This window comes from Octodon degus, unplaced genomic scaffold (genome assembly GCF_000260255.1).
Source record: "Octodon degus isolate 3935 unplaced genomic scaffold, OctDeg1.0 scaffold00082, whole genome shotgun sequence".
Classification (NCBI taxonomy): domain Eukaryota; kingdom Metazoa; phylum Chordata; class Mammalia; order Rodentia; family Octodontidae; genus Octodon; species Octodon degus.
In genome coordinates, this window is record NW_004524658.1 from 8402790 (window position 1) to 8418221 (window position 15432).

Below are 15432 nucleotides of genomic sequence, written 5' to 3' on the forward strand. Positions count from 1 at the left end.
GCACAGCATATAAGCAGAACCCAGATTAAGAAATAACCATCCTAGGAGTCAATCATTTTCTCCCCTACCAAGTGTCACTGTCATAGCCTCAGTTGTGTTCCTTTAAAATAGTGTACTGAAATCCTAATCTGTAGTATTTTCGAATGTGAATGCATAGAAAGAGGATCTGTAAAGAGGTGATTGGATTAAATAAAGTCTTTGACCCTAAGAGTGGCATCCTCATAGGAGAGTGTTGGGACACAGACAGGACAGAGGGGAGGCGAAGGGGGAAAACTGGCCACGAGCAGCCAGGGACAGAGCCCTGTGAAGAAAGCATTCTTGCCAGCACCTTGACTTCAAACTTCTAGCTTCTCAAATGGAAAAACTTTTCAGCCAGTCCATCTCTGGTAAATATTGTGACAGCCTTGGCAAACCAATGCAGGTTACCTACCTGACTTTCAGTAGCATACATTAGTTTTGCTTCATTTTGGGTTTTTGCAGAAACAGAGTACTACAGTACAAAGTCTTTCATGTTTGACTTTTTCCCACTTAATATTATGTGTGATTGAGACATTTTGTTAAATCTAGTTGTTGCATTGTTTAGTGAATATATGGCATAATTCATTTACTCAGCCGTTAATGGGCACTTGGCTGTTTCTAGTTTTCATTTGAACAGCAGTCCTATAAGCATGTCAAGATATTTGATTTCTTTCCGTCATTGGCTATGTATCTGGGGGAGGGTGGATTTCTGGTTTATAGAATATATCTGGGCTTTTTTTTTTTTTTTGCAGTAAAACAAATTGTTTATTAGCACATATAATGTGTTATATTAAATTTACACAATGATATATACAAAAATGCATACTGCTTATGTCATACAGTTCTGGGTTTACTCTTACTGGACCCTGACAAATAATTCTCCACGTGGTCACACTATGTAAAGAGTGCCTCTCTTGCAGCAGTGTGGTCATTATTTTACTCTCAGATTGGATCAGAGCTTTCAAAACACGGATATAAAAGACATGTTGTTATACACATCATACAACTAAATTAAAATTGTTTACTTTGGTAGAATTAAAAAGAGTCAAACCGGGGCTGGTGAGATGGCTCAGTGGTCTAAAGCACCTACTAAGAACAAGCTTAGCAAAGCACAGGGACCACGGTTCAATCCCCCAGCACCACATGCCAGCCAGCCCCGCCCCCTGGTGGGCTGAGCTGGCCACACACACACACACACACACACACACACACACACACACACACACAAATAAAATTAAAAAAAAAAATAGTCAAATCCCCAAAATTCAAAGGCCCAGTCAAGAAATGGACATCTGAGATGAATACACTTCTCAGATAAAGACATACAAATGGCAATTAAATATATAAGAAAATGTTCAATATCCTTGTTCATTCCAGAAACAGAAATTTAAACACTGAGGTTCCATCTCTCTCCAGAAAGAATTGCTATGACCAAGAAGTCAATCAATAATGAATGGTGGAGGGTCTGTGGGGAAAAGGAACCCTTCTCCACTGTTGGTGGGAGTGCAGACTAGTGCAACCAGTATGGAAATCAGTTTGGAGATTCCTCACAAAATAAGACTAAAGGTTGTGTTTGGCCCAGCTCGTCCCCTTCTGGGTATTTTTCTAGAAGAACTGAAAACATACCTCAGCAGTTCACGTATGCCCATGTTTATAGTAGCACAGTTTATCAGAGCTAACTCTTGGGAACAACCCAAATGTCCGTCAACTGAGGAATGGATAAAAAATATGTGGTATTTTTATATAATGGAGTATTACTCAGCCTTAAAAAAGATAAAACGAGGCTTTTATAGTTAAATGGATGCAATGAGAGACCATACTCATAAGTGAAAGAAACCAGACCCACTTTTGTAAACATTGTATTCTCTTCCTACTATAAGAACCTGAAAGAGTAAATAAAATCTGAAAGGTACAGTAGATACTGTGAAAGGGAAAGAAACTGCTCAAAGGGAAGGAACAACTGGGATGGAAGAAAGGAGAAAAGATCAAAAGAAGGAAGGGAAAATATTATATATGTAAAGGGATGGCCTGATAGCTTGGCAGACTAAAGTGCCTGTTTAGGCAGAGGGAAGTGGCTGGGGTTTGATCTCCAGCTTTCCATGCCGGCCCTATCCCTGGGGCATGCTGAGAGAGCAATTAAGATTGGGTGTGGTGGTTCACACCTGTAATCCCAGCACTTGGGAGCCCAAAAACAGGAGAATCACTTTGCGTCTAATCTGTTTAGTGAGACCCAGTAGACCCTGTACTAAATACAGAAGAAACAAAAATTGTATCTGTGTATACACAGGATAGCTAGGATAATTGTACTTCTGATTTCTGCTGTTCTATTGAAAGAAGCATTTAATGCTTAAATTCCTTTTCTCCTTTTTAATTTTTTATAATTTTTAAACCAATTTTGTATGCTTATGTCTGGTAATCCTAACTACTAATTTGATGACAACAATATACAACGTAGCAACCATTGTTGGATTCCTATCATTTTGTTTAGTGAAATTCTGTATTGTTTCTAATGGTTTTTGTTGTTGTTTGTTTGTTTTTATTTTGGGGGGCTTTTTGCTATTTTTTATTCTCTTTTTTTAAAAAATTGTACTTAAACATCAAATTTGAGTAGAGAATTTTGGCTAAATGGGTCCTTCATGCCCGTCTGTGTTCACCACACCGTAAGTGTCCACTGCATTGTACTAGATCTTGTGTCATGTTCAGAGACATGCTGGCATGCATAAGAAGGGACCTGGTTCTCAGTATTACAATCTAGAACAGTGGATGTCAACCAGGTGCAATCCTCCCTCCCTGGGGATGTTGATCCATATCTGGAGACACTTTCATCACAGTTGGTGTTGGTATTGCCATCTAGTCAGAAAATGGCATGGATGCTGCCCACATCCTGCAGCTACCCTAAGTAAATTAGCCTAAACTTGGTGAAATGCTGAGGACTTCCACTTCTGGAAAAATGGAGCAGAAGTACCTCTTTATTCCTCTTATGAAAGCACAATTAAAAATCCTGAACACTATTTTTTAAAAAACAAAAGCATGAACAAAAACAAAACAAAGCATCGAATGCTGAATGGTATAGAGAAAATGGAAGAGACGCTCTGAACTTCAGGACCCAAAGAAGAACACATGGTGAATTTACTGGATATTCCTTTGGCCTCATATATTCTAGAAGTGGACTTGAAGAAGTCAATGATGTAAAATTCTACAAGCATGAACAAAATCCCCAAAACATTTGTTTCCTCTAGCCAAAGGACTGAGAAGAGGGCAGCCTATAAACACAAAAATAATTTTTGATAATAAATGCACAAACAGTCAAATGTCACAGAAAAAAAAAATGTAGCTCCTCACACACCAGCCAAGGCTGAATGGAGAGCTTAGATGTATGCCACAACAGGCTGCAATGAAGTGCTCCAAGCTCCCTGCTGGGATGGTTATTAGAGGAGCAAAGTTGGAGGAGAGGGGCCTCCATCCTCCCTGGGTGGTCATGATTGAGATCACCCCATAATGTCACTGGTGTGGTGTGTGGATGTTCTGCCTCTCTAAGTTCACAGCAATGTGAAACGTCTCTACCCTTTCCTAGAGTTGAGTCAAAAGAGACTTAATGGAGTGTCTGGCTGGCACCATCATCCATTGCTATCAAGCTGTCTTCCAACCCTGGCACCAGTAAATGCCATGTGGGGAGCCCCGATGAGACACTCATACTGCTCTCAAGCAGGGAAGTGCCGTGGGAGCAGAGAGTTATAGAATAATACCAAAATAGCCACCTTTCAACTTAAAACATCACTCATCATACCAAGAATACCTCCAACTGAGTAAACAGTGAAAATAGCATATTAGTCAGATGTTTATTACAGTAATGAACACCTGAAAAAGATCAACTCCAAAGGAGGAGTGCTCACAGTTCTGTGGTCTTCAGCCTTGGCTGGGCCCACTTGCTTTTGGGCCAGTGGCAAGGCAGTGCTGTCGTGGCTACAGGGCAATGCAAATGAAACACAGTGCAGTATCACTATTCGCCCCTCAGAATGCCTAAGAAAGCAGCAACAACACTGAATACTGTGGACAAGGAGAAACTAGGTCACTTTTGTGTTATTGTTGGGAATGTAAAATGGTACCACTACTCTGAAAAGTACCACTTGCTTAAATAACTCAATGTGCAACTGTCGTACAAACCGGTCAACATCATATAGAAACTTTATTAATAATATCCCGATCTGGGAACACCCTAGTTGTCCTTCCAGCAGGTGAGTGGTGAATGCAACTTTGATCATTCATTCTGTGGAATATTACCCAGCATTCAACATGGACAAACTGTTGATATATACAAGGAGCATCCCAGATGGGTCTCGTAAATCATGCTGAGTAAAAATAATCCCAAAGTGTTGCACACTCTTGTGATTACATTTTTTTTTTAATCATTCTTAGAAAGACAAAATTTTAGAAGGGAAACACAGAGTAGTAATTTCCAGGGGTTAAGGAAGGGACAGCAGCAAGACAGAAGACTTGACTATAAAAGGCTTGTGTAGGGATAGAAATATCCTGTATCTTAATTGTATTGATGGCAATGCCTTTATTGTGATATTGTACTATACTTTTACCATGTAGGAAAACTGGGTGAAAGGCACATGGAATCTCTCTGTATTATTATTAATGTGAATTTATAATTATCTCAGATTTAATTAAAAATAACAAAAAATAGCCATCATTTTAAAAAAGTAAAGGTCAATTGTGTGAAGCCTGAAAAATCCTAATCTAGAAGGAGAGCCATATGGCAAATAAGCCTGCCAAGGGGGACTGTGGCAGCCTGGAGGGGAAAGATTAACACTGGCGCAGGAGGAAAATCAGGGAAGATTTCGGAGTTTGTCAATTTGTGTTATTTTGAAGAATAGCAGGTTTCCAGAAGTGGGACATAGGAAAATGTCTTCCAGGCTGAGCAGAGAATGCACAAAATGTGTCTTGAAGAATAGTCGAAAGTTGGGGCACAGCATCTAAAGGCCGCGCTGAGCTAGTCTGGCCTAGATTGAGGAGAACCTTGAACTGCAAGTGGCAAGTTGGAAATGTTGCTGAAGCTATCAGAGAAACACAGCCTTAGGAGATGCGAGGGTACAAAAGCCCACCTGCCACTGGGGGGTCCAGGACCTCAGGCGTGCAACAGGCGGCATGTTTTGACAGGGAGGTGTTAACGCAAGTGAAGAGTGCGGTGGTCTGACCTTTGCTTCAAGAATGTGTCTGGTGGTTTTCTGACACTCCTTTGAAAAGAGGAGAGGAAAGAGGAGAAAAACCAAAAACAGATAAACAAAATAGGGAACAGTTGGTCCAGAATTGAAGAAATGGACAAAGGAGACATTTCAGAGAACATAGAAACTGTCAGGTTGGGGAGAGAAGTCTGAGCTGATTCCAATGATTATAGTCCTTGTTACACAGGAAGATGAAGGTGGCCTATCTCAGGAGACTTCTTCCTGAGGCAGGCACACAGGAAGATAAACAGTCGTGAGGGAAAGAGAGAGAGTTTAGTTTGCGACATGTGAGGTATGCGGTGATATCAGCAGTATTCATGAGATAGTTGGAAACTGGATTCTGTAGCTCAGGAGAAAAAAGTAGAATAAAAGATTGACACTGAAAGTCTACTGAGGTCAGTGAAGTGAGAAGAATTTTAAGGACAGATGAGAACATCAACATTCAGGTTAGGAAAAGTGTGGGAAGAGAAGTGATCAGAGATGCAGGAGGAAATGGAGAAGCAAATCTGAAGTCCAGAATAGGGAATCCCACGGGAGATTAGACCTAGAAGAGTCCAGGACCACAGAGAGGCTTACCATGGTTGGACATGGAAAAAGGAAATCCAAGGCCATAGAAAGATCCCTTAGGACCACAGCTGGAAAAAGGAATGACATTTGGCACTGAGGACAGCCATTGCCTGGATGTTTCATACAGATGTGAGGAGCTCTGTTCAGGAAGGATTTAGGCCAGGCACTGGCCAGACAGATGTTACTAGCCTTTTATTTTTTGATGTAATCTGTAGTGTTATTACATTGTTTTCCCTCCCATTCATTTTCTTGCACCTGGGGAACTGCTTTCTAGCATCAGAGCTACATGGAATACTCGAATGGTAAGAAGGCCTTTTGGTAGAGATGAACATTTGTATTTCAAACTCTAACTCAGATCACCTTATGTGTAGCTATTAAATACACTGTCTTTTACTGGAAACTGAATATTAGTGAATCAATGAAAATGTGCACTTTAGCTTTGAACTAGTTTTAAATTTCCAAACTAGATTATCATGTGTGTGTGTGTGTGTGTGTGTGAGAGAGAGAGAGAGAGAGAGACAGAGACAGAGACAGAGACAGAGACAGACAGAGAGACACAGAGAGAGAAAGAGAGAGAGAGAGAACTTTATTGGAAATTATATTTTATGTTTTTCAATTGTTGATTAAGCTCTCTGATTTTCTGATTTTACTGTGAATCAAAGATTTGTTTCATAGCTTCTGGCAATACTATGTAGTTACAGAATATGAGATTTTTAGAAACCAAAATTAACCTGGTAGAAATTTAAATCCATTTTTATCTTTTTGATAAAAGCCTTTGAAATCATTTTAGTGTGAAGTTAGCAGCAGGCTTGATTCTCCTGTAGCCTCATTACCAATGCAGGAATTATTCAGAACGCACGGTGAGCACTGCTCCGCGGCCGACACCAGTTTTTATCACTCCCACAGTCCAGCGATAAGCCATATGTGGTCCACCTCGCTGTGCTTGGGAAATCCTGCCTGCTCTCCCGAGCACCCTTGGAGATCCCGGATCACAGTGCGTGTCCAAGGCCCTCATAAAATCAGCACTGAAGAAACCAGTGTGACTATGTTGGAATAATCCCCAAACATTGAGCTGCACAACCTTTTCCTGCATTAATGTTTCCCAACTCACCGAGGGATTTTGTAAGCTAAAAAGTGGCGGAATATTTTTGAGGGGTTGATGCTTCAGAGTTGAAGTCTCCAGTGCTGGAAGAGAAGGCAGTATTCTCAATCTATCTTTGTGAATCACTTAGTGAAAAAAAAAATTCTTACCCGTAATCTTCTCTGACCTCTCTTCTTCACTTCAAGTGGCAATAATTGGCTTACTGGGCACTTAAGATGCACACATTTGCTGGAAAAAAATAACTTTATGAGTTGTTACCCCTTTTATTCTGTGGAATAAGCTCCATTTGATAAATCAATAAGGGAATGTGTGGTGGACAGAAAAGTATAAATAAGTAGAAACATCAAGTCCACCAACTGTTATTTTAAGACTTACTTAAAGCAAAATAATTCATTACTTGGGGGCCAAACTTAATTTTCCAAACTAAAACCTTGTGGTGATTTACTTACTCCAGAAAAGTAGATCTTATCTGCTCAGATTTACATTTAGAGCAATAACGACCCTGGCAGCTGCTTCCAGTTGCCTGGAAGAGGAGGAGACAGGAGATAAGAGCATTCCTGTTTTTATTGGCTGAAAAGCATCTGAAGTTGTGGTGGGGGTGGGAAAGGTGTACCTGCTGTGGCCATAAATGTCCTCCTGAGCGTGCTCAGGAAGTAAACCAGTCCTCTTTAGCTGATGTGGTAAATCTCTCAGACCGCTGGCCTCTGTTTGTCAAAACCTGCCAAGGCCCTTAAAAGCAGAGAACTGCCTCCTCTTCTTCTGAAGGCCATTACTCCAAGTTTAAAATAGTCTCAGGCTTTGGAGAGAATCATTGCCAGGTTTAAAACGCTCAACTCTTCACTCCCAGGATGACCTTACTTACCCTACACCCAGTGAGTTCCATAGAACCCTGAGTAAGGCACTGAGGGCTGCCTTGACCTGATTCCCGTGAACAGAATGCCAGGCGCAGCACCCTGTGGAGACAGCATGGAGGGGAGGTGTTTCCCTGCTCTGCCCAGGCAGCCCACCACAGCATAACCATGCAGAGACGCTCCCCTTTCCCACAGTGAGAAGCTGCTCCGGGTCCTGAGCAGGCACAGGTGTCCATGAAGTCAGTTGAAATCCCTGAGTTTTCTGACTCCCAAGATGTGTCAGCGTGGTCCTTATTAGCTCATTGTCAGGACCTGAAATTCTTTTTATTTTTATTTTTATTTTTTATTTTTTAATCAATTTTATTGAGAAACATAGCAATGAGACATTTTCAAAACCAATTAGTAGGACAGTTTCAATAATTAATACATTGCATATTGTTGTCTTCATAGTAGTTATTCATAATACAAGATGTAGACATGATATCCTGTCCAAACACTATTAGTACAAATATTTCTTCTCACTGAATTAAGAGAAAGTAGCTGTATATCTATCCTATTTCGCATATACAGATATAAAATAAGACCTGAAATTCTTAAACTTTCTTCTTTTAACTCTGGTTAAAAACTGCCAACCTCATGACAGAATCTGGTAGAAGGAGTTTTTATTGCCTAATAAATAATATCACAGGGGGTCATAATTCCACATTAGCCATTAAATATCCAAAATGTATAAAGCATGCAAAGTTGGGTCCAAGATATAGATGAAAAATAGCTCAGTGGCATTTCTAAAGAATTATTCATTTTCTTTTTTAATGTGAAAATGGAGTTAGAAATTCTCCTCAATTCCCAGCGTAGAGAGCTGAATGCTGCCTGGAAGCCTTAAAGCATTGCATTGACAAAGCCATCTTTCTCAAGTTTTTTAATTACTGCTAAAACATTTCTGTATTTTGGGAGACACTGCAACCTTCTCCTCCTCCTCCTCCTCTTCCTCCTCCTCCTCCTCCTCCTCCTCCTCCTCTTCCTCCTCCTCTTCCTCCTCCTCCTCCTCTTTTTTTTTTTGGCTGAACTGGGGATTGAACTCAGGCCCTTGCGCTTGCCAGGGAAGCACTTATTCCACTGAGCCATCTCCCCGGACCCAGTTCTTTCTTTTGGAATAGTGTTATCTCCTCTGGGTAAAATGAATCCAGTTCAGCCCTTGGGTGGAAATACCTATTACACACACACACATACACACACACACACACACACACACACATGCAGCCTTTGTTGTAGTCTTCCATTTTCAGCCATTGTTATCTGGCTTTGTTTCTTTTAGCCTGTGTTCTTTGAACCTTTTCATTCTGCCTTCTTCCTGAAAGTTACCAATAGAGTTCACCTCCTAAATAAGTACCCAAATAGATGTCAGGACAATGGCTAAATTTGTGCAAGGCCAAAGAGTGGCATCACTGTATCTTGCTGTACAGAGGTCACGGTGGCCAGAGAGGTCACTGTTCTCTGGTAGGCCAGCCTTCTACGGCAAAGCGCAACTTTTCAGGGAGATCTTTAGGGTTGGATATAAGCCTGTGGCCCTGTATCTCCTGGGTGCTGTTAGACATGTGTCCACACTCCTGATGTGTTCCTTCTAGACAAACTAGGCTAGTATTTTCCATCTTGATTAAGGCATATTTTCTCTGTTGACAGAGACCCGTTACTGCTTCACTCAGCACACGATGGAAGTCACAGGAAACAGCATCTCAGTCACCAAACGCTGTGTCCCACTGGAAGAATGCTTGTCCACTGGCTGCAGAGACTCAGAGCATGAAGGCCACAAGGTGTGGGCAACAAAGCAAGAGACAGTGCAGCAGTCTCTCTCTCTCTCTCCATCTCGATGGCTGCCAGGACTCAGCAGCAGATTCTCACTCCGCCCCCAGATAGGCTCTTTTGATTGTCTTTACACCACTGTGAAAAGGTGCTTCCTTTCTTATGTTCTCTAAAAGAATGAGAGTCTCTATGAGGGCACAGAATAACCAACATAAATTGTATAAGTACATCCTAAGAGGACACGGAGAGGACCCCAAGTACTGTACTTTGTTTACTCAGAAGGAAGAGGAAGAGTGGCCACTTCAGCCCCTGGTGGGAAGCGTTGCAGAAGCACCAGCAGTCCCTTCACCGAGAGGACTGTGGCAGTCTGTCCTGATAACTGAAGTGAGGGCTCAGGTCTTTCCTGGGATGCCATCTAGGGAATGCTGCCATTGGTGCCTGAATCACAGGCAGCGAGACACCTAGCTTTCTGTGGCTTTGCTCCCAGTAAACATCACTCAGTGCCTGGTGAAAGAAGCACTCCTTGTAAAATGAACTTTAGGAGCACCCTTGGAAGAGAATATAAAACTGAAAGGCGGCCTGACTTGTGGGACATAGAGTGGTAAATGCCCGCCTAGTCTCTGTGGTGATGGCTCAGAGCTAAGTCACACGTCAGGCCTTAGCATTTTTTTGCTATTTGCCTTCTTTTGTCAGCCCCTTTCCTGGTGCTTTAGGGAAATGCCCTTCCCCCCCCACCCCCACCCCTCCTGGGAATAGCACTGTCAGGGCTTTTGTTTTGCTTTTGGGTTTTTTTTGGCAGAACTGGGGATTGAGCTCAGGCCCTTGCGCTTGCCAGGGATGCGCTTATTCTACCAAGCCATCTCCCCAGCTCCCTTTTTTTTTTGGACAGGTTCTCACTTTACAGTTCAGACTCCCAGTGATCCTCCTGTCTGCACCTCCCCAGCACTGGGATTACAGGCCTGCACCACTGTGCCCAGTTTTAGGGCCAGTACAGTATACCTGGGGTTCCAGGGCTGGCACAGCATGTGGTACCAGGCTCAAACTCCAGTCCATGTACTTGCCAGGTAGATGGTTAGACCCCCAAGCTATATCCTTAACCCAGAAAGGGCTTATTGTCTCTTAAAAAGGCAAGCCTGTGATTTAGCACTCGGGAGTCTGAAGCAGGGGAATTATAAATTCAAGACCAGCTGAAGCAATTTAGTGCCAAAAGGAGATCTTGTCTCAAAAATAAGAAAGAAGCTGGGTATGTAGCTCAGTGCAAAGACCCTTGGTTCAATTCCTAGTACCCCATCTGCAAAAAGGCATTTAATTTTTAAGCACCTTTCCAAATATACTAAGATTAAATTTTAAAATACGCTCTGCCTGCTTGCTCCTGGTTTGAAATATAAATGGTCAAACCAAGGTCATTACCTGTCCCCTCTAGCCAACAGTGCTGGCCTACCAGCATTTGTGTTGTCTTTACCAAGGAGAATGTTAAGGATTAGAGAAGTTTTAGCATAGGCTCACATCATACGTCTTGTAAGTGACAGGGACAGAATTCAAACTCTTTTCTCATCTCTAGGCTCTTTTCTCCACATCATGTTGTCTTCCCATTGAAAAATGACCAAAACCTCAAATCTCGGCAGCATGGTGACTATCCAGGCCATTAACCACTCCGTGGCACTTGGTCATCTGGGATCTTATTAAAAGGAAGATTCTAATCTCTAAGTCTGGGGCAGGTTCGAGATTCTGCATTTCTAATAAGAGCCTAACTAAAGTTGAAGCTGTTGGTCTGTGCTTTGTGTAGTCCCGCTTAAAATAATTTCTGTCAGTAACTCTTGGTTTATTTCTATCTTATGATTCAGGCATAAAGCAGTAGAAAATAGGATTCCTTTCATAAATGAAAACCCTTAAAACAGTAGCTCCTGCATGAGAATAGAGATAATTATGCTGATAGTGATAATGAAAATAAATATTCAGGTTTAAATTATGTGGGCTGTTGCCATTTCATTTTTACTGTCAAAACTTTGGCAGAGGAAGATTTATGCTGACAGTTTCCTCCAGTTGTCTGAAAGAAGAAGGGCAAGTTTCCGAATCTCTTCTCAAGAATGCCTGAGACCTAGAAGGGGTACAAAGCTTTATGAGGACCACATGGTATGGTATCAAAAACATAACCCTGTTTCCTTGAAATTTAGTTTAAGGAATTTTCATTCGAGCCTGCTCCTTCTAGATAGACTACTACTCCTAAATGGAGGGCTAGTGTTTCTTTTTAGAGCAGATCATTTTCACTTCAGTCTTGCCATGAGGAAGACAGATTCTGCACCTCTCTCCACCCCAGCTTCCCAGACCTGCCGGCTTCTCATCACTCCCCTTTCTCCTTTTCTTTTAGGTCTGCACCTCTTGCTGCGAAGGAAACATCTGTAACTTGCCACTTCCTCGAAATGAAACTGATGCCACATTTGCCACGACATCCCCTATAAATCAGACAAATGGACATCTACATTGCATGTCAGTGATAGTGTCCTGCTTGTGCGTGTGGTTAGGATTCACGTTATAGCAGCCCGGCAGCACCGTACACAGCCGTGGTCCTTGGGATCTTGATGGTCCACCACCACGCATGAGTCCCCGGCCTGACAGTTGTTACATGTGTGAGAACGCTATGCTCATGGAGTCCACGGAAGCCACGCGTTACCATTAGCATAACCACAAAGACCAAGAGTTGTTTCAGTGCCGTCATTTCAAGTTGAAACAAGACCCCATTGAAACTAGCCTGCCTGCAGTAGAAACACTGAATTCTGTACCACAAACCTTTGTTTTCATTTCAGAAGATATTTATTGTGATCTGAGGTTCTTAATTTAGAATTCATGCATGAGCAGCAGGAGGTCCTGGTATCCTTTTAGATGTCAGAAATATGTTATATAGACACATGCTTTTTTTTCAGAAGAAAGATACAGAACCACTGATTTAATTGCAATGGCTTGTTCCCTTATAGCTTTAGTAGTTTAAAACTTCAAGTCCCAAAGGAATGGACTGTTTCCTTTGAGATTCTGGCTGAGTCCTTGGAAGAATAGTAAACAACTTGTTCCATTTAATTTTCTTAGCTTTCTCTCATTGCTAAGAATCATATTTTCTGTGCTCCATGTAGAAGGTTAAAAAGGCAATGGTAAAATCTTGGTGTATTTGTGGGGCTGGCTAGAGAAGGATTTTCCCGGACTTAATGAAATGGACATCCATAAAGTGGCTATGTTTAGCCCCTCTCATGCAACTGAAGAGATTAGTTTTGACATGTGGCCTAACTGCTGTATGAGCCTCCATTCCACCTGGGACATTGCTGTTCAAAGAGTCCCAAATTCCAGGGGGTCATTTCTCCAGGTACTGGGTTCTGTTCGAGGGTGACTAATGTAGACAGACACTTCTGGAATGAAAGGAGGATTGTGGAGGTCTGCCCAAGTTGCAGCCTCTTCCTCCAGGGCTGCAACTGTCAAAGAGCCCTCTCCTTTCGAATTCCCAGTGGCTTCAGGGAGAATGCGCTGCGTTAAATTGCCTCCATGTCGATAGAGAAAAACAGCACAAGATAGAAGGATGGGAAAAGGTGTTTGTGAGGCTAGTAAGGAAACCCGGTGAGAAGTTTTTGTTTCTTTTAGATATTGCTTTGGAAGTAGTAGATAGATTCTTCACATCCACCTATATTTTTGGCACTCAAAGTTATTTTTCTTCTTATAAATCCTTTAAACAGTATTTATTTTTGTATGGCATAACTGGAACTAAAATGTATTCTAAATATTCTTTATTCTGAAAAAAGATCAAATTAGAATACTTATTTTTCAATGGCGGTAGAGGTAGAGCTTGTAATATATGTTCATGGAAAGTTATCTCTAACACCAGTGTTGAAAAAGTTATTGTGAGCAAGAACAATATGTTTGCCTCAAGAGTTTTGCTCACGGTTTCCTCGGTGATATTGTTTCAGGAATATTCAAGTGGAGACCATCACTGGTCAGAATTTCAGTGCAGGGTTAAGAGGATCTATGGATCTAGGTGGAGCCAGGGGTGATAAAAGAGAACAATGTCATTAGAACCATCTGACCTGCACAGGAAACTGTCCCTGGCTCATAAAATGAGATCCCTTCATGGACCAAATAGGATGAAATACCAGTCTCTCTGATTCAGAGTCATCTAAATTGTATTACATAGCCTTAATTCATAGTTAGGTAGGCTGTTAATTTGTTACTTATAATTGGAGATGGGAGGGTAGAGAGAGACAAAACAAGACATTTATTAAGCACCTCCTATGTGCCAGGCACTCTGCTAAGCACTTTACATAGTTAGGTCATTTAATCTCTACAAGAACTCTATAAAGAATATTGTATTTATAATCTACAAATGAAGGTACTAAGGCTCAGAGAAGCTCAGTGGGTGAAGCCCTTTCCTTCAGATACAGGTACTGTGAAATGAAGCAGGATTGAAAAGGAAAGTGGAATTATCTTCCTAGGCAAACTTCCAGACCTCACAGCTTGGGAATTTGTTTATCTAATAGCATGGAGTTGATCTCATCCTGCTTTTGTAGGATGCCATTTGCATGTGTCCCCACATGATGTCTTCTCTTTGGGAAGCGAGGGTATAGTTTTCTTATTCATCCCTCTTGCTACAAGAGGAGACAGTTGGTGGTGCATCACAGGATGCTAGCAGACAACGAGAGTCTGACGTTGTACATGTCTACAAGTACCATTTTTGTGCATGCTTATGCTCTACTGACATTTTCTAAGTACTGCATGCAGTTCTGAGTAGGAGGCAAGGTGACCCCTCAGAGCTTCCCTGGCAGGATGTGGGCTCAGGGCTATGATGGTAAACACCCTTCAAAGTGACTTTGTAAAAATTCTCTTGAAATGGTTTGCTTACCATCCCCAGGCCTCAAGGAGCCAAGGAAGGGCCATTCATGTAAAAGATCCAGGACTTCTCAGCCATCTGACTTTTCTACCACATCAAACTTTCTTTTAAGTCTCACCATTGGTGACAGTTCAAAGTGCTAAGAGCCATGATATGTATATTAACCTATGTGCCACGTATTTATTTTTACACTCCCTTCAACATTCATGTCAATATGACATTGATATCTAAATGTTGTAAATATTGTACATTTTGTAAATCAATTAATAAAGATTTTAAGTGTACCCCACTGGGCTCCTTCCTGCAAATGCACATGTAAGTCAGTGATTAAGCTACTTAGGTTCTGTACAAGGCATTGAGGACTCCTTCCTGGGAGTCCTGGGGCTTAGTTTTTAGTTATATGGATAAGAGATATATGCATGAAGAGATTCGAGATATTTCACCCATCTGAAGTGATTCCTGCATACTGTAAGTGCTGCAGAGGAAACAGAAAAACAAGAAAAGGGTATCAAACTTCAATCAGGCCTACAGTTTTCCTTAGACATTCACTGTTAAGTCAGGAAATATAAAGATATATGTGGTCATATGTGTATACATAGGTCTTCCTTCCTTTCTTTCTTTCTTTCTTTTTTCTTTCTTTCTTTCTTTCTCTTGTTTGTTCATTCATTCATTCATTCATTCTTTCTTTCTTTCTTTCTTCTTTTGTCTTTGGTGGGGCTAGAAAGTGAATCCAGGGCATCAAGCATGCTGGACAAGTGCTTTACCACTGAACTAAGAGTCCTCAGTAAATTTTATTTTTAAACCTTATTCTATTCTTGGAGTGTATTATGTTAATGATCATAAAACAAAAAAGGCCTGGAGGGTTTCTCCATCAACTAGAAACAAAAATTCAAATAGTATATGTCAAAAAAAAAAAAAGAAATAGTATATGTCATTTTTAATCTATATAAGACACATATTTTCTTAGTAATATAATAGACTGAAAGCAACCTTGATAAGTTT

General features: G+C 41.3%; 1 protein-coding gene across 2 annotated transcripts in view; it reads left to right on the forward strand.

Moving 5' to 3' along the window:
• Lypd6 (LY6/PLAUR domain containing 6) overlaps positions 1 to 14657 on the forward strand; it is a 169268-nt gene extending 154611 nt beyond the window's left edge. For both annotated transcript variants that reach the window (XM_023721419.1, XM_004636651.2), the window contains 2 exons: positions 9447 to 9577; positions 11935 to 14657. In XM_023721419.1, coding sequence (XP_023577187.1) covers positions 9447 to 9577; positions 11935 to 12102 — 299 coding nt within the window. In that variant the 3' untranslated portion in view covers positions 12103 to 14657. The remainder of the gene's footprint in view (positions 1 to 9446; positions 9578 to 11934) is intronic.
• Positions 14658 to 15432: the final 775 nt, after the last annotated feature.